General features: G+C 49.5%; 1 protein-coding gene across 1 annotated transcript; it reads left to right on the top strand.

Annotated features, from left to right (window-relative positions):
• The first annotated feature begins 2,650 nt into the window (after window positions 1-2,650).
• On the top strand, window positions 2,651-26,166 carry TRIM25 (tripartite motif containing 25). Its single transcript, XM_068530458.1, has 9 exons — window positions 2,651-3,334; window positions 7,533-7,628; window positions 10,934-11,167; window positions 13,296-13,467; window positions 14,973-15,038; window positions 17,256-17,282; window positions 17,607-17,690; window positions 17,769-17,867; window positions 19,356-26,166. The coding sequence occupies exons 1-9, from the start codon at window positions 2,738-2,740 to the stop codon at window positions 19,880-19,882; spliced, it is 1,902 nt and encodes a 633-aa protein (XP_068386559.1). The 5' UTR covers window positions 2,651-2,737; the 3' UTR covers window positions 19,883-26,166.
• The last annotated feature ends 1,319 nt before the right edge of the window (window positions 26,167-27,485 follow it).

Genomic DNA, 27,485 nt, shown 5'->3' with positions numbered 1-27,485 from the left:
TTAAATGCCCATGTCCAGTTTTGAACAAAAAATTGATGACAGTTGGTGATACATACAAAGAAACAAGAAAACATGGCTCATATAAGAAAAAAAAATTAACAGAAACTGTCTCTGAGTAAGCACAGATGTTGGACTTTCTAGACAAATACTTTACATCAGTTATTTTAAATATGTTCCAAGAACATTAGGAAATCATGTCTAAAGAAATAAAGGAAAGCATGAGAATGATGTCTCTTTAAACAGAGTATCAGTAAGGAAATAGAAATTATTATTATTTTTTAAAAAGAACCAAATGGAAATTCTGGAGTTGAAAAGTACAATAACTGAAATGAAAAATTCACTAGAGGGGCTCAACAGCAGATTTGATCAGGCAGAAGACAGAATTCATGAATCAGGACATAGATCAACTGAGATGATCCAGTCTGTGAAACAGAAAAGAAAAAGAATAAAGAAAAATGAACAGAGGCTCAAACACCTGTGAGACATCAACAAGCTCACCAACATACACATGATGTGAGTTCTTAAAGGAGACGAGAGGAAGGAGGGCAGAAAGAAGATTGGAAGAAATAACAAAGGAATAAAAAGAGTATATTAGAAAATATTTAACACAGAAGAAGGCAGTAATAGAGAAATTGAAAAGCAAAAAAGATATATAACATAAAAATAGGTAGTGAATGGCAGATGTAAATCCTATCTTTTTAGTAATTTAATGTAAATGGATTAGATGCTCCAATTAAAAGGCAGAGACTGGAAGAATGCACAAAAAAACATGATCTGACTACATGCTGTACACAAGAACCACACTTTAGTTTCAAAGACACAAATAGGTTGAAAGTAAAAGGATAGAACAAGAGACACCATACAAATAGTAACCAATAAGAAGACAGACCACATTTGGGTCTCAATAAATTTAAAGGATTGAAATAATACAAAGTATATTCTCTAACCACAGTGGAATGTATTTAGGTAGGTCTTAGTAAATATCTACTGCATAGAATTTGATAAACATAAAGTATGCCCCTCCTAGTGTTCTTCACTGGCTAACCAGCCTTTTTAAACTTCTCTGCCTGGAAGGAGAGTTCTACAAGCCTTCTGGCATGAGTCAGCTCACCTCGCACACAAGAGCTAGGTCAGAGGGGACTTCATAGTGTTCATTTCCTGGCAACTGCTCCCCATGGAGGCGGGGCAGCATTTTATAGTAGGAAATGCTTTGCTTCTGGAATCAGATAGTCTGGATGCCAATAACCATTACCTTAGGCAAGTTATTTAGTTTCTCTAAGCCTCAGTTTTCTCGTCTGTACCATGAGATAACTAAACCTCAAAGATTTAGTGGGAGAATTAAATGAGATACTAAATAGATAAATACATAAATCTTAATTTCCTACCCTCCTCATTCTTCTGTCTTCCTTCTTCTTGTGCAAATAACAACGCAATATGAAAGAGAAGAAATGGGGTAAAGAGTCCTGGAGGAATAGAATAACTATTACTATACTACTATAGTAATTACTATTACTGTTACTACAGGAAAAGCGGGAATTAGGATATTAAATAAAGCAATCCTGAGCTAGCATCCCAGTCCTATTTTGTATAAAATACGTGACCCTCATCTGTAAAATGATATAATGACTTCTGTCTTGTAGTGCTTACAAGGATTATAAGAGATTATAAGGATATCTATGACTTGTCTAGCACCCAGCAGGTGCCCCATAAATGGTAGTGATCACGATTAGCATTTACCTTTTTGCTGCCCACCCTATCCCCAAAGCAAACTCCAGCTTACTCCTCCCGAAACACTATCTTTCTCTTTGCTCCCCATCCCCTCTCTTGAACACTTCTCCCTTATTGTACACCCACTTTACCTGCACCCAGGCCAGAGCAGGGAGGGAAACAAAGCTAAAAATAAATGAAAGAAAATAAACCTAAATAAACAATTTTGAGAAAAATGTTTCAAAATTATATTTGTGTGTGTGTGCACGGGCAAGTGTGTTTGTATGTGTGTGAGAGGAAAACTTTGTTAAACTGGGACGACTCCGAACTCCAGTAAAGTAGAAATGGAAAATAAAATAAAAAGCATGTTATATCGGCGGCATGGAAAGAAATCACCAAGTTTAAGCCTGAGCGTGTGGGTGTGTGACCATGGGCTCCAGCCTGCAGAGATTGTAAGCCTTTACGCCAGAGCCCAGGACCAGGGAAGAGAAAGGAAGGATTTAAAAAAAAAAAAAAAAAGGTAGTCAGTCGTTTACTGTTCCTGCAGTTATTTTTTTAAAAACCCTGTCCTGATCAGACAGCCTTGCTCGCGGGGGCGGTGGGGACAACTCCTGTCCGGATGAGTTCTCCGAAGGAAGGGACCTGCTGCAGGGGCTTCTGTGCAGTAGTCCCCTCACTCCCGGGATCCGGGGTTCACCACGCGAGGCGTCAGTTTCCTCATCCGCAGAGTGGCCGCAAGAACCCGCTGGTGGTCCAGAGGCTCGTCTGAAACCCCGAGCCCAGCGCCCCGCACCCAACCGCCGGAAACCACCAGGATACGAACGTCGCAACTCGCACCTCAGCAACCCCGAGGGCCCCGCGCGGCCCGCCCCACCCCCCGCGCTCCCCGCCCGCCCCACGTGACTTCCCGAAAGGGCCGGGGACCGCCCCTCGCGCCGCTCAGTTTCGTTTCCTTGGTGGCTTCCGAGCGATAGTGCAGCAGACGCGGTAGCGGTTCCAGCGCGTCCCGTCGGGTCCCCCCAGGAGCGCCATGGCGGAGCTGTGCCCCCTGGCCGAGGAGCTGTCGTGCTCCATCTGCCTGGAGCCCTTCAAGGAGCCGGTCACCACGCCCTGCGGCCACAACTTCTGCGGGTCGTGCCTGGACCAGACGTGGGCCGTCCAGGACCCGCCGTACCTGTGCCCGCAGTGCCGCACCGGCTTCCAGACGCGGCCACAGCTGCACAAGAACACAGTGTTGTGTGCGGTGGTGGAGCAGTTCCTGCAGGCCGAGCAGGCCCGTCCCGAGCTCCCCGACGACTGGACGCCGCCCACCCGGGCCGCCGCCCCCAGCCCGGCCGGCCAGGTGGCTTGCGACCACTGCCTGCAGGCGACCGCCGTCAAGACGTGCCTGGTGTGCATGGCCTCCTTCTGCCAGGAGCACCTGCGGCCGCATCTCGACAGCCCCGCCTTCCGGGACCACCCGTTGCAGCCGCCCATCCGTGAGCTGATGCGCCGCAAGTGCCCCCAGCACAACCGGCTGCGGGACTTCTTCTGCCCTGAGCACGGCGAGTGCATCTGCCACATCTGCGTGGTGGAGCACAAGACCTGCTCGCCTGCGCCCCTGAGTCAGGCCAGCGCTGACCTGGAGGTAGGGGTTGGCGGGCGAGGGCCCAGAGGGGCAGCCTGGGCCTGCTGGGTTGTGCAGTGGGCACCACTGTGGGCATCTTGGCCTACTTGGATCACCTGGGTGCGGGGGAATGGGCCTTGCTGGGCCTGAGATCAGGGCAGGGGCATCCCCAGTGTCCAGGTAGAAAGGGGCTGGGAGAACATACAGCCCTCCTGGATCATTCCTGGTCCACCTTCTCTGCCCCCACCCCTCTCACCCATTACACAGAGGGACGTTGCTTGCCTTAAGCCTAGCACTTGTCTGACATGTTTAGTACAGGGTTTTGAACATCAAATACGAGCGCTAGAGGTTACCTGTGTTCTCTCAATAAATCTGGGTAACACCCAGGAGGTGGGTATAATTAGTTATTTACAGCTGAGGAAATGGAGGTTCAGAGAAGTTAATTCAACCTGAGCTAACCCAAGTGGCCAGGTGGGCATTGGGCCCCCAGCTGGTCTGACTCCACATTTGCCGTTTCTCCCTATGGACCAGCCTCAAAGCCAAGTCCGCAGAGTTCAGAGCATAGGACATTCCTGAGGTCATGTGAGGAAAAGCCTTTGGTGAGCCAGAGACTTCCAGTGACCAGGGAGGATGGTTATGGGTGGGAGGGTGGGCAGAGTCCCAGGAATCCCTGGATAGGATGCCCAGCCACGCTCCTGCACCACAGCGCCCTATATACTTCCTGTGCCACTTTAAAGCACAGGACTGGTCCTCATCAGTAAAGTGAGGAGGTGGGACCGGGTGGATTCATTCCTAAGGGGCCTTCTGGGTCTGTGATGATTTCAGTGGTTTGGGGATCATAATTTCCCCCTGTGGCCTCGAGGCAGAGGCTGAAAAGGTGTAGTCTAACTACCTTTCGTTGTATCAGTCTGAGCTCCAGAGTGAAGCCTGATTTCCTTTCACTCTCGCAGCGCTGTCAGGGAGAACAAGGGCTGCCCTCGTGTGATCAGAGGAGACGTGAGGCCTGTGGGAGGTTTGCAGTGGCGCCAGGGCCAGGGTGCAGGCTTTGCTCCCGTCCGGGCACGGCTCCTCCCTGGCCTGTTCTGCTTCTCCAGTCTGAGCTGGGTTTCTGTGTACTTCCTCCCTGAGTCCCAGAAGTCAGACGTCAGGCAGTGCCTGACAGTTGACTTTGGAGGTACCACCATCTCAGGCCCAGCCTACCTGGGTCTCTACCTGTTGCAGGAAAGGACCTGCCTGGCCTTCGAAGGCTGGAGCCCTGCTCTGCCCTGCATCCGCTGTGGTCCAGGGCAAGTCACTGAGTTCTCTGAACCTCTCAACTTCATCCGTAAAATGGGATTAATAGCACTCCCTCCCCACCTCCAAGGGTGACCAGGAGGCTCCGGAGGGATGGACTGTGTGGGAAGTGCCTCATAGGCAGGCCCCAGGGTCAGGCTGGTTGACACGGGCTGTGACCAGAGCTGGATGTTGAGATCTGGGTTTGAATTCTGGCTCTGCTTCCTAGCTAGGAACTCAAAAAACGGGCACAGTAGTAGTACCTGTCTCAGACGGTTATTGGGAGGATTAAATGAGGTGTTCCATAAATGGCGTTTTACAGTTCGCTAATGCTCCGTGGAACTGCCACTATCATTTCTGTTAACTCGGAAATTCCCTGAGGAGGGTTTGCTGCATAGAGGGTGTTAGGCTGCCCAGATCTTCATTGCCTCAGGATGCATGGTTCTGAGGACTAGGGCAGCCTGGCTGCTATCGAAAGACCCTTCTGGAGGTTCTTCCCAGGAGGCAGAAGGACCCATTTCTGCCTGGTCTGGAGCCCCAGCTCCCTCTCAGCCTCCAGGGCCTGGAGCTGGAGTCTGCGCCCAGATTATTTGTATGCCATACACACTTGGCTTTTTAATCCTTTTAACAAGGCTTTCCTGCCATCTCTCCCCTACCCCTCGTTGTCCTGGCTTGCTGAGTCCTTTAACCTGTCTCCTTTTCCAGCCCTGCTGCTGGTCAGCACTGGTGGCAGAGCCAGCCCAGCTTGGCTCGGTCACTGGTGTGGGGCGGACTCAGGACTCTGGTGCCTCCCACGTGGAGGACCCAAGTCCCCGGTCTGTGAAGGGATCCTCAGAACTTCGAAAAGTTCTCTGCCCTTGATTAGGGGATTGTCGCTGCTGTCAAAGTCCTTGGCTGGCTTTCCTTTCGTCATCTATAGCCCTGTGGGCCCCTCTCTACCATCAGGGGACTGTTGTATGCATCTGATTAATGGTGGGTAAAATCGTTCAAAATACAGGGTTCAGGGGGTGTACTACTAAGCGTGAGTCTTGGAGGTGAAACATTTGGCAGCCCCCAGGTATTCTGAGGTCTCTTCCAGCTCTGAGACCTGTGAGGCCAGATCTGCCCGGGCCTGGCCTTCTGCCTTTGGCCCACAGTTCACCTTGGCCACTGTTAGAGACCAGGTCAAAGGGCATTGTCACAGAGGTCACATCTGAAACACTATCAATGACTTGGGCTTTTGGGGTTGAGTTAGTGTGGCCTTGGTCTCTGCTTCTAGCCTTTACATGTGACTGTCTCTGGGTTGTTCAAATCCAGAGTCAAGGTCACTGGTGGAGTGGGAGAGGCAGGGAAGAGGAAGGGAGGGCCAGAGTATTGTTGAGCCAGTTAGTTAGGGGACATACATTTTTTTCTAGAATTTTCCTATGTGCTCACTTTGGACACAAGTCTGTAATTGTAACACCAGGATCTTGTAACACTAGTTAATAGCGATGTGACCTAGGGCAAGCCACTTAATTACTCTGTGCTTCAGTGACCTCATCTGTAAAGGGCGGATAACCCTCTACCTCCTAGTGTTGTTTTTAGCTTTACATAGTTAATACATGGAAAGCACTAGAACAATGCCTGGCTTGGAGTAAGTGCATGATAAACACTAGCTGCCATTATGGTGGTGGTGGTGGTGATTTTCCTACCCATTTCTATGCCCCAGCATTTCACCTGAGTAGGGTGAAATTGGATATTGATTATGAAAGTTTATGGCAATACTAAGAGGCCTTGGGTGATATTAGCTTCCACTGTGCATAATTAGACTTTGTATCTGAAGGCTAGGTGCCTAGCAATTCTGAATCACCTTAGTTCAATTTCAGGGACTGAACTGTCGATGGCTGGTTTACTGCTGGTTCGTCCCTATTCCTAAGGTTTAGCCCTTGGAAGTCCCTGCCTGTGGGGCTTGTCAAGTGAGCCTTGGACTCTGATATTTGTCCACCTGCCTCTCCGAGGCTGACAGAGGCCCTCCCAGCTGTCTTCCGGAACTGGCAGATGGCTCTGGGAGAACAAACCCCCGATGCCAGCCTTATCTCTCTGGGTTTCCTTCTTCTGGATCTTAATTACATAATCCTTCCCTGCTTTCTTAGCTCCCCATTGGTTTTTAGTAGATCCCTCTCCCCCAGTATTTTGTCTCCTTTTCTGGTTGTTTGCAGTGGGAGGCTTGGTTTGAACAACCCCGTCTGCCACTTATTGAAGCAGCTGTCCCAGCTCGTTCTGTCTGTGTGAGCTTGACCACCTTGCTGTCCTCTTTGCCTCAGTTTCATCATCTATAAAATGGGTGCTAGTGAAGAAGCTCATAATAATCCAAGCTGAAATTTACTAAGGCCATTTGTCCTGACTAAGATCCAGGCACTATGCTGAGGACTTACACTGCTTCAGTTAATTCTCCTACTAGCCCCACGGGGTGGGAACAGTTGCGTTGATATCTATTTCGTGGCCAAAGAAACAAGTGAGAGACAGTTGGAGAGCTGGGTATTGAGTCTGGTCTGTCTGGCTCCAAATCCTATCCTTGTAACTTCTTTACTGTCCAGTTCCCCTGAAAGGATGAAGGGAGGCAGTAAATATGAGAATGCTTCAAAAAGCTACAAGCAGGGACTTCCCTGGCGGTCCAGTGGTTAAGACTTCACCTTTCAGTACAGAGGGTGTGGGTTTGATCCCTGGTCAGGGAGCTAAGATCCCACGTGCCTCGTGGCCAAAAAACCAAAACATAAAACAGAAGCAATATTGTAACAAATTCAATAAAGACTTTAAAAATGGTCCACATCAAAAAAAGAAAAAAAACTTAATAAAAAAATAGCTACAAGCAGGTGAGACTTGGGGTGGTGGAAACACCTGTGGGATAGACTTGAGGGCAGTCACTGGTGTTGGGTGCTGGTGGGGGGCTGGATGGGGTGTTTTCTCACTCGGTTTGTTTTCTCCGCAGAACAAGTTGAGGCATAAACTGACTGTCACGTACAGTCAGATCAACGGGGCGTCGAGAGCACTGGAGGACGTGAGAGCCAGGCAGCAGGACGTGCGGGTGAGTGACAGGGCTCCCCGCCACCAGCCTGGCCCTGGAGCCTCCCTCCGCCTCTGGGGAGGACAAGGCTCGTGTCAGGTTCACTCACAGTGTCAGAATTCAACTTCAACCGTGCAAAACATGCAAAAAGCTATGTGCCCAGAGAGATGCTTCACAGACTCAAAGCCTACCTACAAGCCCAACCATTAAAAATTAGGGTTAAAATATAGTGATATAAAAAATGGTTATGATTTAAGGGGGAGAAAAACAGGAAGTAAAAGTTGCATCTATTTATTTTTAAAAAGTGTATTCGTTTCTAGGGCGACTGTAACAAGTTACTGCAGACTTGGCTTACAACAACAGAAATGTGGTCTCCCACAGTTCTGGAGGCCAGAAGTCCAAATTCAAAGTGTCGACAGGGCCACACTCTTTCCGAAGGTTCTGGGGAAGAATCCTTCCTTGCCTCTTCCAGCCTCTCATGGCTCAGGCATTCCTTGGCTTGTGGCTGCATCACTCCAATCTCTGCCCCTATCTTCACATGGCCTCCTCCGTCTTCTCCTCTTTTGTCTCTAATAAGGACACTTGCTATTGGATTTAGAGCTCACCTTTGTAATCCAGGATGATCTCATCTCAAGATTTCTACCCTAATTACATCTGCAAAGACTCATTTTCTAAGTTCTGAAACATGGACATATCTTTTGGGGGGCTGCCATTCAACCCATTACAGGAAGTATAGGAAAAAAGACTGGAAGGAAATATAGTAAAGGAATAGTACTGCAAGTGTTGGAGTGGTAGAATTAGGGATATTTTTTTCCCTCTAGTTTTTTTTACAGTGTTTATAAGGTTACAGTGTTTTTATATTGAAAGAAGATTTGATTTTTAAGCATCCTGGTCTGGAGCTGCAGCATTCAGTTTTATTGCCACAGCTGTGGCTTAATTAGATGAAATCTGGGTTAGAATACTAGCCTGTGTTGGCAGATCTCTGAGCCTTAGTTTTGAAGCAATCACAACTTCTTTCCAAAGGTGAGTTATGAGGCTTAAATGAAAGGATGCACATGAAAATACCTGTATCAGTTGGGGGGGCAGGCTAAACTGCTGTAACAGAGATACCCCTCAAAATCAGAGGTTTAACTAAGATAGCCGTTTATTTTGCTCCCTGTGACGGTTCAGGTGAGCAACCCAGGCTAGTGGGACCTGAGCAACCCAGGCTAGTGGGATGGCTCTGCTCCATGTGATCCTTCAGAGTTCAGGATCTTTCCTTTTTATTGCCCTTCCTCATCTCTTTGGTTGCAGCTGGGTCACCATTACATCTTTGCTCTAGCCTGTGAGAAGGGGGACAGGGAAGGAGAGTGTTGCCATTATCACTTTCGCTCCTGTCGTGAGCAGCTTAGTCACATGACCAAGCCCAGCTGCAGCGGATGCTGGGAAATGTAGTCTGTGGCTGGGCAGCCACGTGCCGGTCTAAACTCCAGCGGTGTTCTCTTAGTGACGGGAGCAGAAGGAGGATGAATCCTCGGGGACATTGGTAGTCACACTGGAGGTGGCAGGGTAAAGTGTTGGTTAAAGAAATAATTGAATTCCCGGGACTTCCCTGGCGGTCCAGTGGTCAAGACTCCGTGCTTCCACTGCAGGGGGGCATGGGTTCAATCCCCAGTCGGGGAACTAAGATCCCATATGCCGCGCAGCGTGGCCAAAAAAGAAAGAAATAATTGAATTCCAATCTTCCTGTCCCTCTTATGTGTGTTTCTGTTTGTCACGTTTGATTCTGAGCTATTGAGGTTTCCCAACATGTAAAGCGAAACTGCAGCTTCTAGAGCAGTGCTGTCCGCTAGAAATATAAAGTGAGCCTTATACTGTATATAACTCTAATTTGAATAACACATGAAATTAATTTGAATAATATATTTTATTTAACTCAGTATATCCAAAATATTATTTTAATCAGTATAAAGTATTAATGAGATATTTCAAATTCCTCTTATTTTACACTTATAGCACATCTTAACTTGGACTAGCCATAGTTCAAGTGCTCTGTAGCTACATGTAGCAAGTAGCTATGGTATTGGATAGTGTAGTTCTAGAGGAAATTTTCTAGAGCAGCTTCATACCCTTTAAAAAATTACTTATGGGGCTTCCCGGGTGGCGCAGTGGTTGGGAGTCTGCCTGCCAATGCAGGGGACACGGGTTGGAGCCCTGGTCTGGGAAGATCCCACATGCCGCGGAGCAACTAGGCCCGTGAGCCACAGCTACTGAGCCTGCGCCTCTGGAGCCTGTGCTCCGCAACAAGAGAGGCCGCGATAGTGAGAGGCCCGCGCACCGCGATGAGGAGTGGCCCCTGCTTGCCACAACTAGAGAAAGCCCTCGCACAGAAACGAAGACCCAACATAGCCAAATTAAATAAATTAATTTAAAAAAAAAAACTACTCTTTAAAAAAAAAAAAAAATTACTCATGAACTGCTTTCCAGCTTAAGAAATAAAATATTGCCATGGAAGATGAAGCCCCTGCTTTGCTTCTCCCTTTTTATATCCCCCTTCCTCTCTTCCAAAAGTAACCACTATCCTGAATTTATCCATTCCCATGTGTTTCTTTATACTTTTAATACGTATGTATGTATTCCTTTGGCAATAAATACTACCATTCTGTTTGTTTCTAAACCTTTATGTAAGGAGCATCATACTGTATGTCTTCTTCTACAAGTTGTTTTTCCCTTATTACTGTTTAATATTCCATCCTGTGAATAATTTTCCGTCTTCTATTGATAGACATTCAGGTTGTTTCCAGGGTTTTGCTAATTCAAACAGTGCTGCTTAGAGCATTCTTGTGTGTCTCTTGGGCAGGTTCTGAAATTTTTTTCTTTCTTTATTTACTTGGTTGCATGGGGTCTTAGTGGCGGCAGGTGGGCTCCTTAGTTGTGGCTCCAGGACTCCTTAGTTGTGGCTCGCCAGCTCCTTAGTTGCGGCACGTGGGCTCCTTACTTGTGGTTCGCGGGCTCCTTAGTGTTGGCATGCGAACTCTTAGTTCCAGCATGCAGGTGGGATCTAGTTCCCTGACCAGGGATTGAACGCCGGCCCCCTGCATTGGGAGTGCGGAGTCTTATCCATTGCGCCACCAGGGAAGTCCCCAGATTTTTTCTAGAGTATATTCCTAGACTGAGTTGCTGGGTCAAAGGGTATGAGCACCTTCAAATACACCAGATCTTGCTCTCCAAAGTGGTTGCGTCTGTTTGTATTCCCATGAAGTATAGGTAAGAGTTCCTGGCGCTCCATGTCTCAGGCTTAGCTTTTTTGCCAGTCTGATGGATGCCCTCTTGTTTTGGCTTCTCAGGAGGTTGCACACAGGAAGATGGACCAGCTTAGACAAGAATACCTGGAAATGAAGGCTCTCATTGATGCCTCAGAGGCCAGCTCCGCACGAAAGATAAAGGAAGAGGAGAAGAGGGTCAACAGCAAGTTCGACAGCATTTATCAGATCCTCCTCAAGAAGAAGAGTGAGATCCAGACCCTGAAGGAGGAGATTGAACTTGCCCTGACTAAGGGGGACGAGTATGAGTTTCTGGAGGTGGGTCAAGATGAGGACATGGAATACGCTTTCTGCCTAGCGTCATGATGTTGACTGTAGGTGCATTGGGGCCCTCGAGGAGTTGAGGCTGTATGAGGTCATGGGAAGCATCCCTGAGACACATGCTGTGTTAGTTTTCTACATTTCATGACAACTTACCACAAGCTGAGTGGCTTAGAAGAACCACTGTTATCTGTTATCTCACACTTTCTGTGGCTCAGGGCATGGCTGAGGTCTCACCAGGCTACATTCCTTTTGGAGCTCAAGGTTGTCTTCCAAGCTCACATTCTTGTTGGCAGAATTCAGTCCCCTGTGGTGCAGGCCTGGGGTCCCCATGTCCTTGCTGGCTGTCAGCAGGAGCCACCCGCAGTTCCTAGAGGCTGCTGTGATTCCTCGCTGTGCGGCCCTCTTTCGAGTTGGCAGCCGGCTTCCTCAAAACCAGCAGAGAATTTCTCCCTCCAGGAAAGCCCAGTTTCTCTTTTAAGGACTTACCTGATTAAGTGAGGCCCACCTGGGAGAATCATCTTTTTGATTAACTCAAAACCAACAAATTTGGGATCTTCATTACATCTGCAGTATTCCTTCAGTTTTTCCATGTAATGTAACCTAACCGTGGAGTAATATCCTTGCATACTCAGAGTCATGCTCATACTCAGGAGGAGAGGATGTATAGGATGTGTACCCGGGGCAGGCGGGAGTCTTGGGGGCCATCTTAGCATGCTGCCTACTGCATAGGCCTCCACCGCTTCCCTCCATCCCGCCTCTGCACGGCCCCTGGAAGTGTCTCTCTAAAGCACAGGCACCCCTCCCCGCCCTTTCTGATTTCACATTCCCACAGGGCCTTGGTGACCAGCCTGCCTTTGCCAGCAGCCTCATCTCTTGCCAGCCACCCCCTGCCCATGCCCTGTGCTCTAACCACAGCAGAGCACTCGTCAGATGCACCGGGCATTGGGAGGGAAGGCCATGGCTGGCCTCTGCCTAGTAAACCCTGTCCTTTGTTCAGGGCAACCCCAGTTCCCCCATCTTCCTCGGATCCCGTTATTCTGCCATTGCTGGCGATCCGGAGCATGTTACCTGCCTCTGCTCTTGCCCTCGACAACGTTGTTTTAGATGTGCTTGTTTTCATGTCTGTTTAAAAGGCTGTCAGGGGACTTCCCTGGCAGTCCAGTGGTTAAGACTCTGTGCTCCCAATGCAGGGGGGTGTGGGTTCAATCCCTGGTCAGGGAACTAAGATCCCGCATGCCGCACAGCGTGGCCAAAAAAAAAAAGAAAAAAAAAAAAAAGCTGTCAGCTCTTTTCGGGCGGGGCCCTTCATCCTCCTAGCATGTCCAGTGCACGGCAGAGTGTCTGGCACGCGGCAGATGTTCTGGGGAGGCCCACTGATTGGGTGACGTGCTGCTTTGACCCGTCAAAGGCCCAGATTCCATGTTCAGGTCCTGAGGAGGGACAGGAGTGCCTGGCAATCTTCTCTTCTCTGTTCAGGATCTTCTAGCCACACCTAGGCTGGATGGCATTAAGTTTCATCGCACGTGCTCATTCCTGTTTGTTGACCTAGCTGCCTTGAGCTCTTACAGAAGGATTCTGAGTCCACATCTGGTCCTCTTGATCCTGTATGACATGATTTGGTCTCCAAATTTGGAACCTTCTGTAAGATCCTTCTTTTCCGTTGGATATGCGGCTGAGTCCTGCAGCCTTCCAGGCATTCCTGTCTATTTTCAGGACACGTGTTCAGAGCTGGTCCTTGCGGGATGGACATGGTGATGAGTCTGCTGTACTTTTTCAGCCACAGCTGGAGGGGTGGAAAGAGCATTATCCATGGGGGTCAGGAGATCCGGGTCCCAGCTTTGTCCCTGCCACTAACTGGCAGAGGTCCTGGCAAGACACTTGTCATTTTTGACTTCAGTTTTCCCATTTGTAAGGTGAGCGACCTCTGAGGGCCCTTCCAGCTCCAGATCGCTGTGTCTTGAAGTGGCACTTTAACCCCCAGTGACCTCTGGCTCTAATTTGAGAGGCTGATTAGACTTAGTGCCCATGGGCACAGGGAAGCTCCTTCTGGGGTTCATGAGGCCTGAGCCCAGGCCCTTGGCTTCACCAGAGCTGCCTGAACTAACCCCCTGGCTTGTTGCAGAAAGCAGCAAAACTGCAAGGAATCACGACGAAGCCAGTCTACGTCCCCAAGGTGGAGCTGAATCACGAGCTGCTAAAGGGTGTCTGTCAGGGCACCTCTGAGCTCAAAAATGAGCTGAAGCAGTACCTCAAACAGCTCCAGGACAAGAAGCCTGAGGAGCTCATCATCCCAGGTAACTATTAGCAACCTCCTGTGCTTTCCACTGGGACCCCTGAAATGGGATGTGTCCCCTCAGTGTTTTGGGGTGGGAGAGAAATCTTGATCTGGAGCACTGGGGCTTGAGTTTCGGGGGTTACAAAACATCTGCCCTCCATCTAGGAGGTAGTGGGGAGTTTTTGCCTCATCCTGAGATTGTAGCTGTCCTTCCTAAAATATTTTTGGGGGCTGGATGTTATGAAGGGTCTTTCTAGATAGGCTTTTTTTGTCTGAGTCTGAGGTTGGCTCAGATGGGTTGAATGGATTCTGGCTTGTCATTGTTACTTGGTAGGGAAATGGCTAGTTTGGGGGTCAGAGAAACGTGGAATTCCTCCTTGATACCCCCTACCCTTCCACTTATATCCAACCCATTGTCAGATTTTGCTTCTTAAATATCTCCTGATTCAGTCAGCTGGTTTCACTGCCGGCCACCGCTCACCTGCTCTCCAATGCAATCACCTGTGGCAGCTTCCTAATGAGTCCCTCTGCATCCACTCCTGTTGCAGCTGGAGAGAGCTTTTCAGGATGCAAATCTGATTTCTTGGCACCTTCTCCCCTGCCTCCTGTTCAGAGACTTTCCACTGCTTTTAGATTGCAGACCAGACTCTTGACCCTGGCTGTCAACCCCTGCCTGGTCAGGCCCCGTCTGTCTCGTTAGCCCTGAAGTTACCCCCTCCTCCCATACGTCCCTCTACACTCTACAATTCTTCAAATATGTTAAGCTTCCTGCCACAGGGCCTTTGTACATGCTCCCCCACTGCCTAGAGGGCTCAGACTCCAACATCTTCACCAGGTGACTCCTCTCACCCTTCAGAGATCAGTTGAAACATTACATTTCTCAGCAAACCTCCCCTGTTGCCACTCCTGCTCCTCAGACCAGGTTGCCGGGTCCTTATCATCCCTTGGGACCCTTTGCGCACCTGTCATTTCACTCTTCCTTGCCATTCCCATGTGTCTCCCGCACCAGACTGTGATCAGTGAGGGCAGGGGCTGGGTCTGTTTTCATCCAACACTCTCCCCAGCGCCTGGCACAGAGGGGAAAGCCATTGATGAATTAGCCCTGCATATTTGTTTTTCTGCTATGTCAGCGATCACTGGTCTGGGGACGGAGGGGTGAGAGAAACCAGAGGGAAAGGAGCTACCATGACATGCCAGGCATCTTGATCTCACCACCACGAGCGAGGGGAGCCATCCCCGTCATACGTCGGAAGAAACCAAAGCTCACAGACGGTTCAGAGGTCATGGAGCTGGGTGCTGGTGGAGGAAAGACTCCACCCTGGCTACATTTTAAGGCAGAGAAAAGAAGGAACATACCGAATTTGTCTTTCAGTTATCTTGTTTCTAGTGCTTGTAAATGATCGGATGGGGAAGGTCAGCGGAAATCAACTTTGTAAGCCCTCTCCCCGCCTGCCGACGGCGGGGCTGGCTCCTAGGCTTGGTTTGGAAGGGCCGCATAGACTACCCTCTTCTTCTTTGGCACAGGGGGCCCTGGAGGACATGGCCTGCTGAACATTCCGAAACCCCCACGGCCTGTGAAGAAGATCCCAAGTAAGTAAAGTAACCCCACCTCTGTCCCTGGGGCAGCAGCGACTGTGGCAGGCGGTGCTCGGGCTGAGGTACTAGCAGGCGTCACGGCTCCTTCCAGCGGAGCACAGCCCACCCCAGGCTCCGCGGGGCCCGGGCGCACCTGGAGGCAAGTGCTGCCTGACCCCGCTGAGGGGCGGTGGCGGGGCTGTTGCAGGAGCCCTGCTGGGGCACGCGGGAGGACCGGCCATCAGCACTGGATATTCTGACTGCCTGGAACAGCAAGATGACCGAAGCTGGCTTGTCTTGAGAAATACTTATGACGCCCGAGTTCTGGCATTTGGGGTGACCCCCTGAGCAGAGGCTGAGCCTCCCCGTAGCCCAGTGCCGTTCAGCCTCGGGTTGGGATGTGTCTCTGCCATCACAGAGCTCTTCAACCTTTTTTCCGTATTGCCCTCCTTTGCTCTTACCTCTCAGGACCTTTTAGAAATTTTTTTCCTAATCACCCCCATCCATGAAATTTTAATACCACACATATGATATATCTGTTTATGCACTGTGCTTTTATACATAAAAAGAACAAGTTTTTTCCATCCTTCTCTCCCCCTCACCTCCTAAGAATCAATTTTTGCTCCCCCTTGGGGGCAAAATCACCCTTGTTGAGATGGGTGGGGCTGGGGTGAAGAATGGTCCTCAGTTTCCTCATCTATCAATTTTGGACCGTAATGATGTCCACCTCATGGGATTATTGTGTGAGGTTCACGTGGGACACTGATGGTGAAAGCTCTTTAAAGGACAGGCATATGTCACCAAACTGTTGGCCAAAAAGTCAGCGAGGACGGAGGAGGGCTGCCCCCCATTGGGTGGTTGGGATGAGAGAACTCCGGGCTGGTTTTTGTTGTTGTTTGCTTGGTGTTAGTGTTTAGTGGTTGTCTGTGGCAGACAAATGTGTGGTACCAGTTCCTGAGTGGAATGGGGTCGGGGACTGGGATGCCTGGGGCAGGTGAGGAGGGAGCCATCAGTGGAGCCTGAAAACGTGGAAGGGCACCTTGTGTGAAGAGGGAGGTGGAAGAGGAGGTGACAGGTACTGTAAACCTGTGTCCTTCTCAAGGCACAGCCCCTGAAAGCCTCCTTCCCGCTGCCCCACTTCATAAGGCCCGCTCTTCACGTGAGTGAGCTGTGGCGGGGCTGAGGCGGGGAATCAGGCAAGGAAAGGGTAGGCTTATCACTGTGGATGAGGCTCCTAGGAATTGCGATGACTGGGGAGGGGGCCCTTTGCCTGAGGCCAACGTCATAGCCCGGGGTCCTGCCAAGATGCTGGTCCAGTGGCAGTGGGCAGGAGAGGAGCAGGGGGGGAGATGGGGAGAGTGAGAACGACTCCTGAGAAATACGGCTCTGAAGTGGGAGGAACGGGGAGCCAGTGGGGCATGTGGGACTAGGGAGGGTCTGGTGGGGAGAGAGCAGGGCTGGTCTGGAATGTACAGGATCCTGCAGGCAGGCAGGGATGAGATCCAAAACCCCCCTTGTCATTTCAGCGGTGGGGAAGGTAGCAGAAAGGGAACCTGAAATCTTCTAGCCTGCTCGACCTTGAGCCTCATTGCAATCCCAGGGGCTTGTAACAGGCAGACTTCTGAGCCCCACCCCCAGACTCTCAGTTTCAGCTGGTCTGGGTGGGTCTGAGAATTTGCATCCCTACAGCTTCCCAGGTGATACTGCTGCTACTGGTTTGGGGACCACGCTTTGAGGACGGGTGTTTCAGCTAAACTCAGTTCCCACAGGCACACACTCGGGATCCTTTCTAGAGACGATCGTGATACTTGGCAAGCACATTCTTTTGGCTGGCTCCCTGTGTGTGTCTTTTGTTTGTGTTTGTTTTTGCATTTTTTGTTTTGTGGAGATACGATTTAATCCTACAGTAAAATGCCCAGATCTTAAAAGTACAGTTAGATTAATTTTGACAAATACATACATCTGTGTTACCGTTACCCAAATCAGGATAAAGATTTCCATTATTCCAGGAAATTCGTTCGTGCTCCTTATTAGTGAGCCCCTCCCTACCAAAACCATGATTCAGGTTTCTATCACCGTAGATTAATTTGCCTGTTGACCCCTTATCTTTTTCAAGTTAAAACATCATAGCTTTATTTGTATGGGTCACATTAGTGCATTGATTGTTATTACGGTGTTTTGAAAGTGTCATTGTGTTTAAAATATGTTAATTCTGAAAATTTTCTTTTTCAGAAGAAGAAAAGAAACCCAAGAAACCTCGTAAGTTACGCATTTCTGCATCTTTTTGTTTCTTGAGTGCCTGAGTGTAGAACTAAATGCCAGCAGGGAAAGCTGAGCCATGGGTTTGGGGGTCTGGGCTCTGTGACTGTGTCCCGTGCTGGCAGCCAGGCCTGGGCTTGGAGGTGGCAAGTGTAAATGCGTAAGACCGCTAGGATGAGTGTTGCCCTGTCTGGACTCGTTTGTGTCGCCCTGGCTGTCCAGGTGTGTGTTTGTGGAAGCAGCTCTTGAGAATCAGCGTGGGAGGGAGTATAGGCCATCAGGTCACTCTGTCATGTCCCCAACTCATGGCGTCTCCTCCCTCAGCCCCAACCATTGCCTCACCCAGCAAGCTTCCCGTCTTTGGAGCCCCAGAACATTTAGTGGATCTCAAGCAAACTGGCCAGGAGGGTGAGTTCTGGTGGGCCAGGGGCAGTGGGCTGCCCGCTCTGAGTTTGTTCTGAAAACATCTCTCTGTTCTTCATCCAGCTGAGGCCAAAGTCCCCACCGTACTGCCGACCCCGGTGTCTGTCAAGGCCAAGGTGCTGGAGACCTTCCTAGCCAAGTCCAGGCCTGAGCTCCTGGCGTGTGAGTAGCTGCTGGCTTGCTTACCCTTGCCTCCGTCTAGCTTGGTCAGCCTCTCCCCTAGAGGACCCACTGTGCTCTACTCTGTCACACCCTTACTTGCTCCTGTCCGGCTTCCAGCCCGGAAGTGGTGGGAGTTCCTTCCTCCAGGGCAGCCTAGGGGCCACCCGCCCATAGCTTCACCCACAGAGCGTCCTCCACTTGTGCTCACTTCCACGCAGTGGCCAGAACCTCTCTCTGCAAAGTGCGCTCTGGCCCTCCTTTCCACACAGCCACGGCAGGCTTGCTGGGGGGCAGTGGATGCCTGGTTCTTGGGCCGGCACCCGAGAACCTCCCCCCGCCGCCCCCGATTTGTGGAGCCCCCTGCACTCTGTGATACAGCCGTGTAAGCAGAGGAAGTGAGTTCTAGGGACTTAGGATCTTAAAGGACATTTTCCCAGGCCATTCATTTTGCCCTGGGGGAGAACCAGTGCAAAGTATCCTTCCCTGAGCCTCCCAGCCAGGGAGTGGCAGATAACCCCAGTCCTGAATTCCCAAGCTAGGGATTGTCCTTCTCTGCCTGCTGTCTCCCACTGGTCCAGGGTTCCCTGTGAGCAGGAGGGGCAGAGATGGGTGTGTCCTGGGGAGGAGGTGGAGGGTGGGGACAGCACTCATCTCTGCTCAGTCTTCGGACCTGCCAGAACTGGCTGGAAGTGTGGCAGGAAGGGCGGGGAGGCCATGCTCGTGTCCCAACCAAGGAGTATATTCAGGTCATTGGTGTGCTCACAGACCTTGATTGGTTCTCCGTTGGAACCGATTAAAGTCTAGACCGCTTAGCTCTCTACTTGTGGCTCCATGTGTCCCTCTCCTCCTGCTGTGGCCTCTGTGCTCCCAGCTGCCCAGCCTTCCCTGGTCCCAGCACCTGTCCACCGTCCTCGTGACTCTGCGTTTGCCTTCACTGTCCGCTCTGCCGAGCATAGCCTTTCTCCCTCCTCTGCTCTCCTCTGTTTAATTCTCCTCCTCTTCCTGTCGCTCAGCTCCAATTCTAGCCCACGTGTGAAGTGTTCCCCTGTGCTCTCCCCACCCTTTACCCGTTGCCCTGTGGCTGTGTCCCTCCAGCAGTGTGCCTGCCCTTTAGCAGAGTGCGGGGCCCATAGTGTTGTCATTACTGACGGGCTTGCCTTGCTTGTGGGAGTGTGAACTCCACGAGGCCAGGCACCATGTCTGGTTCATGGTTGTACATCCTGCATAGAATCTGGCATAAGCCAGGGGCTCAATAAATGGTTTTAGATGGAGGAATAGACAGAGAGATGGGTGACTAATAGATGCACAGATGGCTGGATTGATGGATAGAGAGATGGACAAATGTCTGCCTGGCTAGACAGAATGGATGGATGGATGGATGGATGGATGGATGGATGAAACAAATGAATACATATTACCAGTTAGGGAAAGGATTGAAAGTGAGAGCACTTTGGGCTCCTTGTAACTGACTCGTTGATGCTCCCTTAGATACTGTTAAAGTCATCCTGGACTACAACACTGCCCACAGCAAGGTGGTTCTGTCCGAGAACTACACCGTAGCTTCTGTGGCTGAAACATGCCACAACTACCGACCACATCCCCAGAGGTTCACATACTGCTCTCAGGTGTTGGGCCTGCACTGCTACAAGAAAGGGATCCACTACTGGGAGGTGGAGCTGCAGAAGAACAACTTCTGTGGGGTGGGCATCTGCTATGGCAGCATGGAACGGCAGGGCCCTGAGAGCCGGCTCGGCCGCAACAGTGCCTCTTGGTGCGTGGAGTGGTTCAATACCAAGGTCTCTGCCTGGCACAACAACGTGGAGAAAACCCTGCCCTCCACAAAGGCCTTGCGAGTGGGCGTGCTTCTCAACTGCGACCATGGCTTTGTCATCTTCTTCGCCGTGGCTGACAAGGTCCACTTGTTGTATAAGTACAAGGTGGACTTTGCTGAAGCTCTGTACCCGGCGTTCTGGCTGTTCTCCACAGGTGCTACGCTCTCCATCTGCTCCAAGTAGGCAGGCTGTGGACGCTTGGCCTGACTGCCTGTGCGGTGCCCAAGACTCTAGTGAAAATGCTGTAGGTGGAGCTCTCGGGGAGGTTCCTGAGAGTCCCCAGGGGCTGAAAGGATGGGAGGGGAGCTGGTGAGGGTGGGAGGTTAGGGAGATGGGATAAGAGGATGGGTTTGGCCAGGGAAAGGGATGGGGTGATTGCGTTATGGGTGAGGAAGCCTTTCTGCCTCCTGGTGCCCATCAGGCAGGATGGCCCCCTCCCCTCGTTCTGGTAGATCTCCAGGCTGCTGGGTGGCCGGGTGGGGCTTTGGGGAGTGAAGTCATTAGTGCCCCTCTGCTCTTGGACATAATCTGTAGCCACTGTGGGTTCTTCCTTAGGCCTCTGGTGTCCGCCTCTCTGCTGTCTGGAGTAGCCTTCAAATCTTGGAGTTTTGATGATTCTCTATAGAGCTACTTAACTCTATAGATTTTTAAAAAAATTCCAAAGTCATTGAATTTCATTATTATTCACCCTCCACTACCTACATGTGGGAGTTGGGGTGAATGCTCAGACTTCTGGTTATTTTCTGTGCTTGAGGGAAGCTACGCACAACAGGTCTTCACCCAGACCAGAGTTTCCCAAAGAAGTATGTCCTTTTCCTCCACTGTTTCCCTTTCTGTCTTGGACCTCAGCACCCCATCCATGGTTTTAAAATGTTTAGTCCAACAGGAACCTTTTCAGTCTAAGATTTCAAACCATAATCTGAATCAGCCTGTTTTGGATTTGTGATTCAGGGTCAAGGTGACCCAGGTCCCATGTGGCTAGAAACCCCTCCCACTCTCATGTATTATGAAAGGCATCTCAGCAGAGATGCCTTGGCTGCAACTACGGAGCCTTCTTCCCCTAGCGCAGGCTTTGGGGCAAGGCTCTTCACCAGGCAAGAGGGACCCTGACTGCGTTCACAGTTGGTGGTTTTGCTCTTATCAGAGCGTCTTGCCTTCTCACTGATCCTCAGTGGTAGCCTCCGTTCCCCAGGATTGTGAGATCCTGCACTGGCTGGTGGAGATACCACCGTGGCCAGCACAGTGGAGCGTTCAGCTAAGCCCGCTGTCAGGCAGACAGGCCAGGTGTGGCTACCTCAGGGACCATACTCGGTCACCTGCTGGGCTGACTACCTATGGCCAGAAGGGCCTTCCAGCAGATCCATGGGAAACAGCAACATTCCTGTTCAACCCAGCACTGGGCCTTGGGTGAGTCGGAGGCCTGTCACCGGCCCTAGCCCTTTCTGCTTTCTTCCTCATTTGAGCCAATTCCAGATGCAGGAATTGACCAGGCAAAGGGTCAGGAAGACTTAAGGACCAGGGAGGAAAGAAGCTGCCAGGCTTAAGCACAAGGGGCGATTTTTCCTGCAGTGTTTCTGTGCAGTGAAAATAACCCCAGTCCACTCTGGGCGGGAGTGAATGGATTGCTGGAATTTCCCAAGCTCCTTATATCCTGGCATTGTCAGGATGTAAGTTCTGATCCCCAAAGTGAGAGAAATGTAACCTCTTGTGGTGAAATGTGTCCTGCTCTGGGCTTTGCCAAGAGGAGAGCTGAGGTCAGGCTCCTTGTGGTATGAAAAGGACAATACCACTGGAGACAGGGACCCCAGGCCTTTCCATATGGAGGTTTGACAAGTTAGCACTTCTGGGGCCTTGTGCTGGGGCCCCAGGGCACTCTAGTCAGGCCCAGAGCACTTGATATTTCTGACAGATGTGTTCGTCTGTGTCACCTCCCAACAAGAACTTCCACTTCCTTGGGAGAGAAATCATCTTTGTAGGGAAGAGCCCCCTGCAATAGCTGAAATGTGGTTTTTAAAAGTTTTCTTCCTTTGCTCCTGGGAAGAAAAGTTCTTTGTTGATTCTTCTCTGCTTTTGGAGATGGTCCAAAGCATCTTCATTGATCTCCTGAAACAAAAGCCTTGCTTGAAGCCAGTTTATACTCGGGAAACAGCTGGCTTTAGAGGAGAATGCAGAAGATTAAACCACAGGTCCTGCTTGGGCTCTTCTGCAGAAATGAGGGCAGCCAAGAGGGCTGTTCCCTGATGGTCGATCATCCAGCTCAGGAAAGGGAAGCATGAGCCCCTCTGTTGATGAGAGGCAAGCAGGTAACCCAAGGTGAGCCCTGTGTGGGTCCTTTCCGTGAACTGAGGGGCATTCCGAACCATTCTGTTTCCAGTGGTGAGACTTTACATCCCCTCCCTTGCCTTGCGGGGCCGGTGCCCGACACTAGAGTCCTAGAGTTGGGGGAAATCCTGTGTTCATCTGACTTCCCGTTTTGCAAAGTAAGTCAGATGGGGAGGTATTGGATGACTCCACTCACCGCTCTTGACATCCCATTATGGAGGAGGTGCCTCCTTAGATGCCCCTGGTACCCTGGAGGAAGGGTCAGAACTTCCCAGATACACAGACATAAAAACACTCTCCCAACCTAGGTATCAGGGGCTGTCTCAGTCACTCTGGCGTGATAAACGAAAAGTCAGGGTCGAGTTTTTGTTATTATTCAAGGGCTGATTGATTGGTTCTCCTGTTATAATTACTCTGAAATGGGTCTGTGATCTATAACTAATACTGATACATTATTTCTTACCTTATTCTGCCCCACCTGTATTGATTTTAAATAATTAGGAGTATTTCAGCTTATATTCTTGAGCTTATATTTTTAAGAGTTGATTCTTTCAGAGATAGTAAGGGCTGTAGACACAGATCTTCTGAAACCCACGAGAAATACCAGGGCCAAGGCTGGCTGACATGCCTTAGAAGCTTTGAATGCAATAAAGCTGTGTGTGGTATTGTTTCACACATTGCAGTGTGTGTAGAAAGTATTACTTATCTGTCATGCTGGAGTCAGCAAATGAGGTGTCCAAGGGCCTCTGGCTGCCCCCCCCCCCCAGATGCCTGGGGGCTGAGATTTCAGCAGAACTATAGCCCATTTGAGGCTGCCGTGGGTGTGGCAGCCCCTCGGGAAGCTTTCGATGCTGAAATCTCAGCCAGATAAGATGTCCTTCTGGGCTTTGCATCAGGATGGGGGTGGGGAGAAAGGGGAGGGGTATGAGTGAAAAGGTAAATAAACCACAATGGGGTAATCAGGGAAACAGTGATGGAAGTGGGAGGGTTCATTGTATGATTCCTTCTGTTGTTGCCTCTGTTTGAAAATTTCTATAATAAAAAGTTTAAAAAATGAAACAAAAACCAGCCAGCAACGGGCCCTGTTCACGGATTTTTATCCTTGTTTGAAGAGAGGTAGGAGTTGTGGTTGGTATGGATTTGAGGTTGTTGAATAATAATTTGGCTGGCTCTTGTCTCTTATTCCTGGTGGGGAGATGCTAAATCCTTGGAATTTCCCCAGTAATAGGAGAGTCCTTATTATTCATGAGCCCCTTGGATCACACCTGAATTTATGCTAAGAAGTGAGATGACCCAGGATCGGGGCTGGTCGGCAGAGAGACCAGGCATGAGATTAGAGGGTTGGTCTCATTGAGCCAGCCTCACCCCCAGGACGGGAGAGGGGCTGGAAATCGAGTTGAAATATGTGGTCAGTGATTCAATCAGTCGTCCCTGATGAAAGCTGGGCACCCCGAAGATCTGAAACAGGAGGGAAGGGGGCAGGGCACAACCTTTGAAAGAATGACATAGCCCGAGGACATGACATAAACTGATTAGAAGCAAATGAGTCCAAGCTGGAGGACAAGTCGACTTCCACTAGACCTTGAGCCTCAGTATACACTCTTCTTTTTTTTAAGTGTATTTATTTTATTTATTTTTATTTTTGGCTGCATTGGGTCTTTGTTGCTGCGCGCGGGCTTTCTCTAGTTGTGGCGAGCAGGGGCTACTCTTCATTGCGGTGCGTGGGCTTCTCATTGTGGTGGCTTCTCTTGTTGTGTAGCATGGCCTCTAGGTGCACGGGCTTCAGTAGTTGTGGCACGTGGGCTCAGTAGCTGTGGCTTGTGGGCTCTAGAGCACAGCCTCAGTAGTTGTGGCGCACGGGCTTAGTTGCTGCGTGGCATGTGGGATCTTCCTGGACCAGGGCTCGAACCCATGTCCCCTGCATTGGCAGGCGGATTCTTAACCACTGTGCCACCAGGGAAGCCCAGTATACGCTCTTTCTAACACATCAGCAAGCTAAATGACACAGCCACAGGCGCCATGACAGTTCCAAGGCCTACCATAAGGATCAAAAAGTGGGTGGTGGCCCAATTCCTGGAAATCCCCACCCCTTCCTGAAATAGCTGGAATACTCCTCCCACTCATTAGCCTGTGAAATTACCCACCCCTATAAAAACTGAGAACCCCATACCCTGGGGCTGCTCTCAGCTTCTGAGATGGCCCACACTCTGTCTGTGGAGTGTGTTTCTTTCTAAATAAAGCCACTTCTTACCTATCACTTTGTCTCTCACTGAATTCTTTCTGCAATGAGACATCAAGAACCTGAGCTTCATTAAGTCCTGAAACCAGGTGTGTGATCTCAGTTGGAAGACCGTGGGTTTTGGCCGGGTTTGAGTCCCGGCACATGGGTTCAAGTCCTAATCTGAGGTGCATGGTTTCAGCTCCACTGAACACCCTGATTCCACAGGAGCTCTGGGTTGGTGTCCCTTCTGGACCTCACTCCATGTGTCTCTTCATTTGGGCAGTCTTGATCTGTATCCTTTACAATAAAACTGTAATCATAAGTGTAGCGATTTCCTGAGCTCTGTGAGTTCGAGTAACACTTACACTGAAGCTGGGGGAGGTTGTGTGCTATAGACCGGAGGTTGGTGCTGCCGCCCAATTCATATGTTGAAACCTCACCCCCAGTGTGGTGGTATTGGAGGTGATTAGAGGGTGGCACCCTCATGAATGGGGTTAGTGCCCTTATACGTGAGACCCCAGAGAGCTCCCTCACCCCTTCTGTCGTGTGAGGACACAGCAAGAAGACAGCTGTCTATCAACAAGGAAGCAGTTCCTTACCAGACACTGAATCTGCCAGCGCCTGCTTCTTGGACTTCAGCCTTCAGAGCTGTGAGAAATAAGTGTTTTTGTTTAAGCCACCCAGTTTATGGCATTTTTGTTATAGCAGACCAAACTAAGCCTTCTGGACGTGTGTGTAGCCAGTTGGTCAGAAGTGTGGGTGGCCTGGGGACCCCTGAAGTGTGGCTGGGGTCTGAAGTGAGGGCAGTCTTGCTGGGACTGTGTCCTTTGGCCTGTGGAGCCTGAATCTGACTCCGACTCCAGGGGTTATCAGCAGAATTGTACTGCAGGATGCCAGCTGGTGTCAGAGAGAGATGGCAGGACTTGCAAACTTTGAATAAGCCCTTGACCAACTTGTCAGAATAAACTACACTGTTCTTTCTTTCTTTTTAAACATTTCTTATAGCAGGTTTATTTGCAAAAACTGGAAACAACCCAAGTGTCCATCAACAGGGTGAATAGATAAACAAATTTTGCTGTAGCCATACAGTGGAAAACTGCTCAGCAGTATAAGGAAGGAACTATTGATGCACATGAAAACATAGATAAATCTCAAAATAATTATGCTGACTGAAAAAAGCCAGACGTGAAAGAGTACGTAGTGTATGATTGCATTTATGTAAAACTCTAGAAAATGCAAACTATCTACAGTGACAGAAAGCAGTTCAGGTATTGCCCCGGAAGGCGGGTGGGCAGGAGAGGCTGCAGGGAGGGATTATAATGAGGCATGAGGAAACTTAGGGGAAGATGGTTATGTTCACTATCTTGATCAAGGTGATAGTTTCATGGGTATTTGCATATGTCAAAACTCAAATTGTACAACTTAAATATATGCAGTTTACTGTGTCAATTATACCTCAATAAAGCCTTTTTTAATTTTTATTGAAGTATAATTGTTAGCTCCAGATGCACAATATAGTGATTCAATATTTCTATACAAGATGATCACCACGATAAGTCTAGTTACCATCTGTCACCATCAGTCTCCATCACCTCTTTCATTCATCCCCACAACCCCCTCCCCTCTAGCAACAACCTGTTTTGTTCTCTGTATCTATGAGTCTGTTTCTGTTTAAAACACATTGTTCTATATATGGAATCTAAAAAAAAAAAAAAAATGTTCTGGTGAACCTAGGGACAGGACAGGAATAAAGATGTAGATGTAGAGAATGAACTTGACACGGGGAGGGGGAAGGGTAAGCTGGGACAAAGTAAGAAAGTAGCATTGACATATATCCACTACCAAGTGTAAAATAGATAGCTAGTGGGAAGCAGCTGCATAGCACAGGGAGATCAGCTCGGGGCTTTGTGACCCCCTAGAGGGGTGGGACAGGGAGGGTGGGAGGGAGACGCAAGATGGAGGAGGTATGGGGATATATGTATGCATATAGCTGATTCACTTTGTTGTACAGCAGAGACTAACACACCATTGTAAAGCAATTATACTCCAATAAAGATGTTAGAAATATATATAATAAAATAATAAAATAAAATAAAACACATTGTTCTTTCTTTCTTTTTTTTTCTTTTTGGCCGCGCCTCTCAGCTTGTGGGAGTTTACTTCCCCAACCAGGGGTTGAACCCGGGCCTTTGGCAGTGAGAGCACCGAGTCCTCACCACTGGACCACCAGGGAATTCCCTAAAACACACTGCTCTTTAAAGGAGCTTCGGAAGTTTCTTCTTTCCGATGCCAAGTCTCCAGGGTTTAAAGTCTTGGGTTTTGCTCTCTAACCCCCACTCGTCTTGCAGCTTTTTCTTCCTCAGTGTCACTGTGCCCACAAAAATACTCAGGATGTCAGTTACAGAAGTGTCCTCCCATTCAGAGATGCCACTTAAACTGTCATGGGACACTCTTCTGTTCCAGTGAAAAGTTCAGGACGGTAACTTGAGACTCCTTATTAGTAAAGTACAGAAGGGTGGTGAGTGGTGTGTGTGTGTTTATGTGTGTGTTTGTGTTTATGTGTGTGTGTTTATGTGTGTGTGTGTGTGTGTTTATGTGTGTGTGTATGAGGGGCTAATTTCAGAGTCACCTGTGGTCAGGGAGTGACTCATTTATTTTTCCTCGATTCTCTCATGGGTCTTCCATCTGTTTTCTCTCCAGTTCCCAGGTGGTCTTAAAAGGCCATTGCACCTTGATTAATGGGAGGCTCCCCAGCCTTTACTGACCCTGGGTGGTGATCTACCTGTCTTTTACTGTGGAACAATCTTAATGCATATACTACAGGAAGACTCTAAAACAGTGGGTCTAAGAGTGGGGGTAAAGGAAGGGATTGTAATACTGACACAATAAGAAAGCCTAGCTGAAAGGGGATAATCGGGGTAAAAACACCTCATGACTGATGATTTTCCTGCCTATCTTCTTTTTTTTTTTTTAATTAATTAATTTATTTTATTTATTTATTTTTGGCTGCGTTGGGTCTTCGTTGCTGCACGTGGGCTTTCTCTAGTTGCGGCGAGCGAGGGCTACTCTTTGTTGCAGTGCGTGGGCTTCTCATTGCTGTGGCTTCTTTTGTTGCAGAGCACGGGCTCTAGGCGCGTGGACTTCAGTAGTTGTGGCACGTGGGCTCAGTAGTTGTGGCACAGGAGCTTAGTCGCTCTGCGGTATGTGGGATCTTCCTGGACCAGGGCTCGAACCCGTGTCCCC

The sequence above is a fragment of the Eschrichtius robustus genome, chromosome 20 (genome assembly GCF_028021215.1).
Source record: "Eschrichtius robustus isolate mEscRob2 chromosome 20, mEscRob2.pri, whole genome shotgun sequence".
In the NCBI taxonomy this organism is placed as follows: Eukaryota; Metazoa; Chordata; class Mammalia; order Artiodactyla; family Eschrichtiidae; genus Eschrichtius; species Eschrichtius robustus.
Note: the sequence above shows the minus strand (reverse complement) of the source record. Positions and strands in the feature narration are given on the sequence as shown.

Coding starts and splice junctions, on each gene's coding strand:
- TRIM25 (XM_068530458.1), top strand. CDS start 2,738: ATGGCGGAGCTGTGCCCCCTGGCCGAGGAGCTGTCGTGCTCCATCTGC. Junction 13,468..14,972: donor TGAGGAGCTCATCATCCCAG/GTAACTATTAGC, acceptor TCTTTGGCACAG/GGGGCCCTGGAGGACATGGC. Junction 17,691..17,768: donor CAAGCAAACTGGCCAGGAGG/GTGAGTTCTGGT, acceptor TTCTTCATCCAG/CTGAGGCCAAAGTCCCCACC.